The 10734-nt window shown below is 35.6% G+C and overlaps 2 protein-coding genes across 9 annotated transcripts in view; both read left to right on the plus strand.

Annotated features, from left to right (window-relative positions):
* neto1l (neuropilin (NRP) and tolloid (TLL)-like 1, like) overlaps positions 1 to 5122 on the plus strand; it is an 85105-nt gene extending 79983 nt beyond the window's left edge. Inside the window, exons 11-13 of one of the 8 annotated variants that reach the window (XR_015775368.1) lie at positions 687 to 761; positions 4377 to 4439; positions 4583 to 5122. Coding sequence is in view for 6 of the 8 variants with exons in the window: in XM_042510658.2 (XP_042366592.2) it covers positions 1704 to 1791 (88 nt within the window). In the remaining 2 variants the exon portion in view is untranslated. Of the gene's footprint in view, positions 1 to 686 lie in introns of all 8 variants that reach the window. The other 7 variants (XR_015775367.1, XM_088072038.1, XM_088072039.1 and 4 more) reach the window with 7 other exon arrangements.
* A 1137-nt stretch (positions 5123 to 6259) lies between these two features.
* Positions 6260 to 10055, plus strand: timm21 (translocase of inner mitochondrial membrane 21). Its single transcript, XM_042510664.2, has 6 exons — positions 6260 to 6875; positions 8222 to 8284; positions 8379 to 8476; positions 8723 to 8796; positions 8937 to 9042; positions 9595 to 10055. The coding sequence occupies exons 1-6, from the start codon at positions 6548 to 6550 to the stop codon at positions 9685 to 9687; spliced, it is 762 nt and encodes a 253-aa protein (XP_042366598.2). The 5' UTR covers positions 6260 to 6547; the 3' UTR covers positions 9688 to 10055.
* The last annotated feature ends 679 nt before the right edge of the window (positions 10056 to 10734 follow it).

The following is a 10734-nucleotide window of genomic DNA, read 5'->3' on the forward strand; positions in this document are numbered from 1 at the left end:
TTACAAACTTCTTTCACAAAGGGCTAAATTATGATTGCCCCCTCTTGCATGCTCATCCTTGAACATGTCAAGTGCCCCACGCTAGTTTTCCCAAATTGTGCTTTAGAGCTTAAATCTATGAGCTCTGTTGTCCTTTGAGGTTTGTCAGAGCTCTTTAAGCAAATACAGACCTCATTTTAAAAGATATTAATTCTGTAATCAGTCCATTTTTGACTGTTAACACAAGGGCTTGAATTGGTGCCTCATAGAGATGACTAACTTCATTGACATTAATGCAAATTATTATAAAATATGCATTTCTATTCTTAACTGTGATACTAAAAATATATGACTTATATTCTATATAGCTCCATATTTTGGCATGAATAAGATTTTCTATAATAGAAGAGTATTTTACTGTGAACTTGCACCTTGACTGCTTGAAAAGTAACTGTATATGTTTACAAAAACACCATGTGAAGGTACCAGAGTACATTTTTGGAGAAAAATACTTTCCTGCATGCACTTTCTATGTGCTCTTTCCAGAGTGTTCTTGACTGTTTATTCATTTTCTACAAGATTGCATGCGAGGCTCCCAGAGACTACGCACTAATGAAGTTTCACTGCTGTTATGTAGCACATTATGCATTCTGACCTCTCTATGCAAAAGGAGTTTGATATTAAATATAAGAGCCATGACATTTCAGGTTCTGCCTCATTGGCTCTTTGAGCAAACATGAATCAGAGTACAACACAACTAGGGTCTAAGAGACAATCTCAAGGTAAGCACCCTTATCCAACAATCAATTATATGTTGTTGTGAAGTCATCATTTGCCCAGTCAGTATATATTTTTATGTAAGTTCTTTTTTTCCTTTTCTGTGATCTTTGCGCGGGTTTATATTTTGTTTGTTTTTTATGTTTGTTTGTTTTTTTATTTGTTCATTTTCACCAAGATGGTTTTCTTGCTTGCAGCCATCTTGCCCTCCTAGTGAGTTTGTTTGAAGTGTTTGTGATGCTCAAGTTTACTGTATGTCCCCCTGGGGACATATTGTATCACTCAGTGAATATTCATTAGCATGGACTTTTTCAATCATCTTTAGTTGAAGCTGTTATCAGATAATGTGTCTAACCTCTGCACTTTTTTCTCCCAGTAGGCCTACAGCAATTCATAATAATCGTGTAAAGACACTTGCTAAGTCAACGTAAAAGCACAAATTTGAAGGCAGACACACTCCCACGTTTTTTTTTTATTGAATTAAATCAGTGGGATTTTTTTGCACACATTTAAAAAAAAGCACACTGAGATCATTTAAATCTCTGTCATTTACAAGTCTTAACTGATGACGCACATACAGAGTTTTGCATGATTTATGTCACTTGTAGTATTTGATTTTGTGTTTTGTTAATTGTGAAGCATAGTATTTATGCCTGTGTGTAACAATTCATGTGTATGCTCCAAGACTGTGCTTCCATGAGGTTGCCATAAGCACTTAAAAAAATTTAGACAAATAAATTTGAGATGTAAATAAGTGATGAGAGCGACTTGTTCATTAAAAAGTACGTTGGGAAGTTCACGCCTGCAGCTTTATGCTTGCATATAACGGAGCAGTCACATAAAGTGCTACCCATTGTTTTGTCTCTTAGTGTGAAAAATGTGCTGTCCTGTTGTGTGTGTGCGTCTGCTTATGTTCTACATTATGTTGCATTGTCTCCATCATGTAGACTTCTTGAGAATAGTGCAATCCTGGATCAGTACGAACGGGCGTCACTGACATATGAGAAAGCGGAGCGGAGATTTACACCAGCATGATGCTGATGATGATGATGATGATGAAGGGACACTTTGACGAAAGGATATTAAATATGTATTCATCTGCAAAGATGAACACAAAGGACTAGATGCAAATACTTGATGCTGTGAAACGTACGCTGTACGTACTGTAGTCAATCCAGATTTTTTTTGTCTAACTGGAAAGAAATGGACCTTTAGAGTGATCATTATTATCCATTATTAAACTTTAAATCGGAGATGTTAGTCAGAAACATCTGTCACTGTCTTAGGTTCCTCACTAATAACAAAATTATTGTGATCCAACATATTTAAGTTATTTTTTAAGCATGTGAAGCATACATATTATGATTTTTATAGCAAATTATAGATGCTTGCAGTTTGTTAAATGTAGGAAGATTTATTTTTAGAGAAAATTGGAATTAATTACTAACCTCTAAATTAAATTTAATAAAGTTGGAATAACCAGAAGCTATTTAATTTGGATAATAGCCTGAGACCGAGTTGTATGACTTGTGCATGCTTCTTTTATATCCATCACAACATCAACATACTAACATTAAAATATGAAAAGCCCCCATCTACTAATATATAAGTCATAGGACATACAAAAGTAGTGCAAAAAAAAGCATCTCCAGAATTAGCATTGCATGCTGTGCTTAGCAAAATCATTAGGTAAAGAGAATTGTGCAAATAATATCACCATTTTCATTTTAACACAAACTGTTTAACTATGCTGACTAACTTTTTGACAGGCATTTTTATTTTAGAATATGTTTTTTTTTTGGCAAACATATTTACTTAAAGTCTGTTTGTCTTCTAACTCTCTTCTACTGTAGGGGCTTAATATCTTTGTATTAAAACAGACTTTTATACTAGGGCAAATTGAAAGGATGACACTTTTTACAGTTACTCAAATTATCTTTCAGGGCTGATTTTACTGATGCTTTGTAAAATAAATAACAATAAAGCTTCACCTTTTTTTTCTTTGTTTTATTGCCTTTTGGTCAGCAGTTCCTCTGTCCTTTTAGTGTGTCTCACATTCATGCATTTTTAGATGTCTGTTTATTTGTTGTGGCTGATTTGCTTTAGAGAAGGACCAGACCAGAACCAAAAGGATTTGTTTCACCAAGCAGGACAATAAAATGAGTCCTGGATGGTTCAAGTAATCGCAGGTATCTGACAGCCAGGTTAATTGACTTTTTGTGTTTGTCCTGATGAGATTAACCCCATGTATACTGCAGGGGGGATGGATCAGCCTCACACTCTTAATCACACTCACTGTTGGCAGACTGCTTTTGTAGGAAAAACAACCTGCAATATGAAGAAAAAGAATAGTATATCAGCTGTGAGCACAACGACAAACAATTCACGCACACGCTCGCATTATATAGGGCTGGGCGATATAGAGAAAATCAAATATCACAATATTTTTGATCTAAAAACCTTGATTTGTGACTGTACTATAGGGTTTACTCATGGTGCTTTCACAAAACATTTACACAATGACATTTTTTCATATTTAATTATCAATAATGTAGATATAATCACTAATAGCTCATTTATGCCAAATGTTAGATACATACATTGACATGGATGGAGCCTTCTGTCAATACTCTGTGTACATTTTCTAAAAGCGTAAGGATACAGACAAAACGAAGCAGTACCATCTGAGATCATGGGGGCAGTATAGCGTAGTTCAGGCACGATAAGACCATAGGACACCTTTAAAAATGACGGAAAGGAAGGAATCGGACATATAGTATATGTCAACATAAAGGACGCATGGAGGTATGCGGACACTGACGGTCACAGTGTTTGAAATTACGGGATTTATTTTTGTGAGTAAAGGGAGTATAAATGAGCCTTAAATGGTTAAAGGAAAATAAGGGACCAGCTAGAACATACTTTTAAAGACTTACATTATATTACTGTAAAGCAGCCCCCTCAAAACTAGAAAAAAGACAGGACTATATCAAAAATCTAAGATGTTACCTACTCTCATATCCCGAAATTGATATATTGCTCAGCCCTTCTTACATATGATGTCTTTTTTCATATGCTGTGTCACTGTGAGTTTCTGTTTTCTTCTCACTGTGTCAGTTTTTATGGTATTTACCATCTATGTGTACATCATTTTCTGTATTCAGTGTCATGTATGCATTATTTACAACCATGCTCTCCACTCTCCTTTTCTTACACACACACACACACACACACACACACACACACACACACACATACACAGACATATATCTCTGCACACACTGAATAAAATATGTTTCTTTTCTATGCACACACTGCACTCATGTCTGTGTTGTCTCTCTGCTTTACAGTTGTCCCGATGCTTCTGTTATAGATCTTTCAAAACAGCTCACACAAACACTCATCTCTTCCTCTCTTTTCTCTCTCTCTCTCTCCCGCTTGAGCACACACACGCTCACACACAAATTCACAAATTTATCTGCCAGTATAGCGATGGAGGCAGACGCCTCAGTAATTAAGTAAGTCTGAACCAATTCGGTCGCAGGCAGCCCAGGCAGCAGATGAGAAAAGTGTAGGGCCCAGAACAGACTTAAAGTAATAGTGTTTTCATTTCTCTGCAGATACATCAGACAGATGCATCATTCCTCTGCATCTTGCCAAGTTTGACAGCATTCGGAGCTAAGGTTTCTCTCCCTTGCATCTTGAGTGAACTGTTGCCCTGAGCAACTTTACCAATGTAGAGTGTTGTGATGAGAAAAATTTAAAGAAAAAAAAAAAAAGGTTTGTGGTGTGACGCAAGTTTTTCTTCTTTCCTTTGGGACCGCAGAGGTGCATTTTCCCCACTCTGTACCTGTGCTCCTCAAGTGGCCGGGATTGATGAGCCATGGAACACTGATAATTTCAGATACGGGACTGAAAACGTTGGTTTTTGAAAAATAGAGTACCTTTAATGTAAAGTTGTTCTTGGAAGAAAAAAATAGAATCAGGTTTTTTAAATCATTTTCATGTAACCCTATCTCAGCTGCTGATTTCACATTATATTTCTTATTTTGATGTCATTTCTTTACAGTAGAGTATCAGGTTGTTTTTATATCCAAACAAGTACAGAAAGCCTTGTTGAGAAGACAGAAACGCTGAATGTTTGAAATAAAGTGATGTTAAACTTCAAATAGGTGCATATACATGATTCTACTAACCCATCAACTAATGTTTTATTCCCACTTTCACCCATGTCTGAGCATTATTTACTTACTTTCTCTTTGTCAAACTTCTTTGAATTGTGGTGTTTGTTTTTTTTAACCTGTTTGCATATTTATTTAATAACAGAAAATGCTGGACAGAATGTTTTCAATAAACTAATGTTTACTGATTTTATTGGGATTTATTTTGTCAATAACGTGTAATTTTCTATTCCTTTCAGGGCTATTGAAGATGCTAAAATCATGTACTTAATAATTCCTTTGAGGATGTATAGATCCAGTTATCCAGATATATTGGAAGAAAGTGAATAATAAGTATGTTTTATAATAACTTAAAAAATAAGAATCACTGTGTCTTTGTTGCCTTAGAGTGAGTTGTTTATATCTACATAGGGAGCGGGTCCTTTTCCTTGGTGTTTACCATGTTGTTCTACAGAAGCCCAGAATGGACAAATCAAACAGTAGCTCTAGCTAGGGCCAATTGCCTTTTTTTGCATTAGCCACTGTATTTTTATACACTTGGCAAATGGGAGAAGTTTTAGTTGGTTTCAATCTGCAACCTCAGCCACTAGATGCCACTAAATCCTACACACTAGACCTTTAAAAAAAATTGGGGTGATTTATGTTAAACAGTTTCAACAATTCAAAACCACAGAGTGGATATTTTATGTACATATATAACATATACAGACCAGGAAGAGACTCAAAATAATCACAAAGAGATGCAAAGGAGCTACCAAGAGACACAAAATAACCATTAAGAGAAAACAAAAATAACCTAGAAAAGACACAAACTAACACAAAAGCACAAAGGATGCATAATGACTCAGAGATACAAAACAACAACAAAAAGTTGGTTGGGCCTTTTGCATATCTGTGCCCAGGGGCCCATCATTGCACAATCCAGCCATGCCTAAACCAGCAAACAAATAAGTGAAAGGGTGTGGTATAACCCCACCAGAATTCGTAGCAGTGAAGCGCCCCATTTATATTGGAAAATAAAATTTACAAAAAACAAAATTGGTAGAGACCAAAAACAGAGCTAAATGACAATGAACACTAATATTGCTCAGATTCTTCTGATTGTGAAACACTAGATTTTCATATCAACTTAAAAAGTGTGCTCTGACTCAAGAACATGTGTAAGTAAATTATACCTCTCACCATTTCAATGTTACTAACAACTAATAATAATACAATGAATGTCCTTTTTCTCCAGTCTGTGAACGTGTACCAACTGTTTTCTGCTTTATGGGCATGCTACGTTTGTTTTTGCATTAAAAACTCAGTCACCCATGATTCCCATCATAGTGTGACGACAACAGTAGGCGCCGCAGGAATAGGAATACAAAACACGATTGGCTTTGCTTGACACGCCGCCCGTGCACGGCATGTCAGAGCAAATAATATAATGTTGTGAGTTGTAAATTCATAAGTCGCTTTATATTATTACCGCCTGCGGTAAGTTACTGCATGTTAGTTTTAACAGCTTTAACAAGCTGTTGACCGTGATAAAGAACGTGCTAACTCGGCTAGCTAGCTGTATGAGCACAGATAACTACATTTCAAGCTAACCCGCAGAGGACATAACAATGGCTTACATGCAGATATTAAAAGCTCTGCACCGGAATCTACAGCAAACGGTGACACAGTACAGCGCGCAGAAATGCAAACTGACACCAGTGAGTTTGGTCATCCACACACACAGGACAGCGTCCACAGTGTCCAGACTGACCGTCCACAGAAGAGTCGAGCCCCCTTCATGTTTCATGCCAAGGCTGAGCTGCTTCATGCAGGCACACAGTCTGCGGGGGATTTCACTCGACTCCACGGCCAGAAACCAAAGCAACCCAGAACAGAGAGACAAGTCTGTGTCCAGGTACCAGAGCGGGAGCCCAAAGCCCTCAGCTGCACAGAAAGGTGAGCAAACACTAAAATCCAGATGAGTAGCGTCCTCTCTGTGTGCTCTCTCCCCTCAGTGCGCCAAACTGCATGATCACAAAAGTTACAATGTCAAATGTCAATGTCAAACAGACTATTGCAATAAAAACTCAAAAAACAGGTCGACTTTTGGCAAATGCTAAGTAGAGTAAGGCTCGAGAAATGACATAGTTAACCCTTTGAAACCTGAGCATTTGAACACGAAGAAGGCAATAAGCAATGAAAGGAGAAATGACCCAAAAATTGGTAAAGAAAAAGTAGAAAATTTCCTGAATTAGTAAAAATAAGCACAGAAGAGAAAAAGCTTAAATTTCTAATAAATATGTAACAGAATTTTGAAATATGTAATTATGATAATTATAAATATAGTTTTTCCTTTTTTCCCCCTTGGCATTTTTAAATGTATTTTAAATCTAATAATTTACTGCAATTTGTGGAACAAACTTTTTCTCTATGTTTTTGAAATGAATTTCACCAATTTCCTCGGGTTTCAAAGGTTTAATTACTTGTGAAAGCTGAGAGTTTAATGTAAAGAAAAGTGTTGTTGCTGTAGATGTCAAAGGGTTAAATGAAGCAAGACAATTATTACCCGTATTTTATGGATTCATATTTTACTGTTCAGTAGATATTTTAGATCTTTGAAACACTGTCTTAACTGTGTAATAATTACAGCAATACTTTGTGCAATTACTCAACAGAGAAATACTCTTCATTATCCTAATTTATTCTTACCAGCACAACTCTTAAATGTATCTGACATATGTTTCACATATTTTATTTCTTATCCTTATTTATGTTTTTGTACATATTGTGTTGTACATTGTTGCATGATGCACTTTTTTCTAGGAATAAGGTGCCTTTTTATATTTCTACATTTTTACACACATACATATCTATTGTTTTTCATGCTGGTGACACATAATGCACATTATATATGTGTACATACATATGTGTATATATCATTTAATTTCAGATTTTTACTTATTTCTTATTTTGTAACTGTAAGGAATCATAGTTTTCCCTGGGGATCGATTAAGTATTTATGATTCTGATTCTATTTTATAGAAAGATTCAATCACTATAATTATTGATCTAAAATGATATCTGAATCAAGACAAATCATCATCACAAGTGACCAGAATCCAATGCAATGTCTGTATATCTGATCAAGGAGCCAAATAACGCATTAGTTATTTATTGATTAAAGCATCCCCTGGTTGAATTTGTAAGCCTGTAACCAACTCATGTCTCGTAATTCTACGATTGCAGTTGACATTAAACAGTTGACAGATTGTCTAATAATTCCCGCCGTCAATTTCTTCCAGTAAAAGAAGCTGGCAGAGACTTCACCTATTTGATAGTTGTACTCATCGGGCTTGGAGTGACAGGTAACTACAAGATTTCAAGCAGATTTACCATCTCATCACAACTCAAATATTGGATATGAGCACTAATATGTGTTGTTCTGGGTGTGTTTTTCAGGCGGGCTGTTATATGTGGTGTTCCAGGAGCTGTTTTCTTCATCAAGTCCAAATAAAGTTTATGGGAAAGCCTTCAACAAAGTCAGGTTAGACCCAGAGGTAAGACTGAGATCACAGATTGCCGACGAGGCCAAACATTATCTCTTTTCTTATGTCCTAATGACAACAACTTCAACAGTTCGTGACTTTACTCTCGAGTGTGCAGCATTACCCTGAATGCATGAGTTTAATGTGTAATATTTGTTGTATTACCCATTCCACACTTAGTTCAGTGCAAATCTTGTCATTGTCATCATCTCTGTTTAAAATAAATGAAGATAAACATTTTATTTATTGAAAATGTAGGTGATTGGTGCATTTGGGGAGCCAATCAAGTGTTATGGTGAGACTACCCGTCGAGGAAGGAGGCAGCAAGTCAGGTGGGAATGATGTTTTTATATCCAAATAAGCAGTTGATTATTAGTACATAAGGTAATGAATATTTTGCACCTTTCTGTCCAGAGTTTTTAATTTTATTTTTATCTGATTTTGTGTGTGTGTGTCTTTTTTTTCATCTTAGTCATCTGGAGTACCTGAAGGATGGACTGAAGCACATGAGACTTAAGTTTTACATTGAAGGCTCTGAGCCAGGCCTCAAAGGAACAGTACATTCAGAGTCAAAAGAGGTTGGTATTGTCTTTGTGCAGTTTATAAAATGGATGTGACATTTCACAGCAGTGATATTCATGCTTTGCTATCCCAGTATTTAAACAAGGTTTCCACAATCATGAAAAACCTGGAAAAATCATGCAATTAGCAAGAATCATTGGAAGTTTTGCAAAAGTCATAGAAAGTTGTTGTGTGTTAAAAAATTGTTGCATTCATTTTCAGTGAATAACCTTCCATGGCAAATATATGTGCTGAAGCTGTAACGTAGCTCTAATCTAATCTGATGCGTCGGTGTGGGACGGTTTTGTTTACCATGAAGTACATTTCACTTTGCCAGCTAGCTGTTACATTTGAATAGAGTCAATTTGATATGTTTGTAAACTGTTAGTAGGGCAAGAAAATATATCTTATCGTGGGTCCTTGAATAGTCATGAAAAATTCTGATATTTTCTCACGAAAATGTGTGGGAACCCCTGTTTAGTTCAGTTACACATGAGACAGCAGACAGAAACTAAATGCACAGTGGTAACAGACTGTACTGAAGTACTGTTTAATTTGTTATTTCACAGAATCCTGAAACTGGAAAATATGAGTTTCGTTACATATTTGTGGAAGTGGACACCTACCCAAGACGAACCATCATTGTGGAAGACAACCGATGAGAAAGATAACAGACTCAACCGTGTCAATTCACTGCATGGTGAAATATGTGTTTGTGTTATTAGAAAAAATAGCTGAAAATTCACTGTCAGTGTAACTGTAATTTACCATGATGAGCTTTTTATGATAAACATAAAGAGTTTGGGCTGATTGAAATGTTGCCACAATAATGTAGCATTTGGTGAAAAGCTTTGCAAAGTGCAGTGTGTTTCACAGAAAATGATGTTAATGTGTCATTGTTTTATAAATAATACACATGTACCACAAATTGTTTTTTGACTAAAAGTCTACTGGATGACCTGAATTTTGCAATAAACTACAATCAAAGATGCTTTTAAATTGTAATAAAAATGTTTGTTATATGCACAGACATACAGAATGTGTGATTTTTCTCTGAGAGTGATAGATAGAAACTATGGTTGTCACTTTGATTGATCTTTCAGCTGTATCAAATTGGATGTTTGGTTTAATTGAGGCATTAGCAGTTATTTCAACAAACCTTAACCCTTAAAGACTCTTTAAAATACTATATCAAATCTATCTCATATTACACCTTTAAAATGTGGTAGATTCGTTTTGTTCTTCTTAGAAATAAGCTCAGTCATATTCACTTATTGTGTATTTTCATAGGTGTCCTTTCCTTGTAAATTTACATATTGATTTTTCGTCTTTGTTTACTGCACAAATCTGTATTTGGTTGTCTTTTAGACTGCGTTATGGCACTATGACCACTGGGTGGAGTCAAAGAGTCGATAGATATGAGCAACCTGATATGACCTTTTAGATTATTTGTTATCATTTTCATGTATTTACTTTACTATATGTATTAAAATTGACATTTTGCAGAGGTTTTCAATACGTTTTCGGGGAAATCAGAGAGGAAGAGACCTTTAAAACTCAACATTAACTGAAATCTAATATTAAACAGTTAACACCGAGGTTACTCTTTGAATAATTTCGCCTCTTAACATGTTTTTGACGCGTTGATATACATAAATGGTATAATAACACCATTAAAATGGTATTTATTTGGTAACATTTTTACGGCG

Source organism: Plectropomus leopardus, chromosome 21, assembly GCF_026936395.1.
Source record: "Plectropomus leopardus strain MGB_pleo_1.0 chromosome 21, ASM2693639v1, whole genome shotgun sequence".
Taxonomy (NCBI): Eukaryota; Metazoa; Chordata; class Actinopteri; order Perciformes; family Serranidae; genus Plectropomus; species Plectropomus leopardus.

What these genes read in the sequence shown, in the direction of transcription:
- timm21 (XM_042510664.2), top strand. Translation starts at nt 6,548, where the DNA reads ATGGCTTACATGCAGATATTAAAAGCTCTGCACCGGAATCTACAGCAA. An exon ending in GGAAGGAGGCAGCAAGTCAG is followed by an intron (nt 8,797 to 8,936) that starts GTGGGAATGATG and finishes TTTTCATCTTAG; the next exon opens with TCATCTGGAGTACCTGAAGG. An exon ending in TACATTCAGAGTCAAAAGAG is followed by an intron (nt 9,043 to 9,594) that starts GTTGGTATTGTC and finishes GTTATTTCACAG; the next exon opens with AATCCTGAAACTGGAAAATA.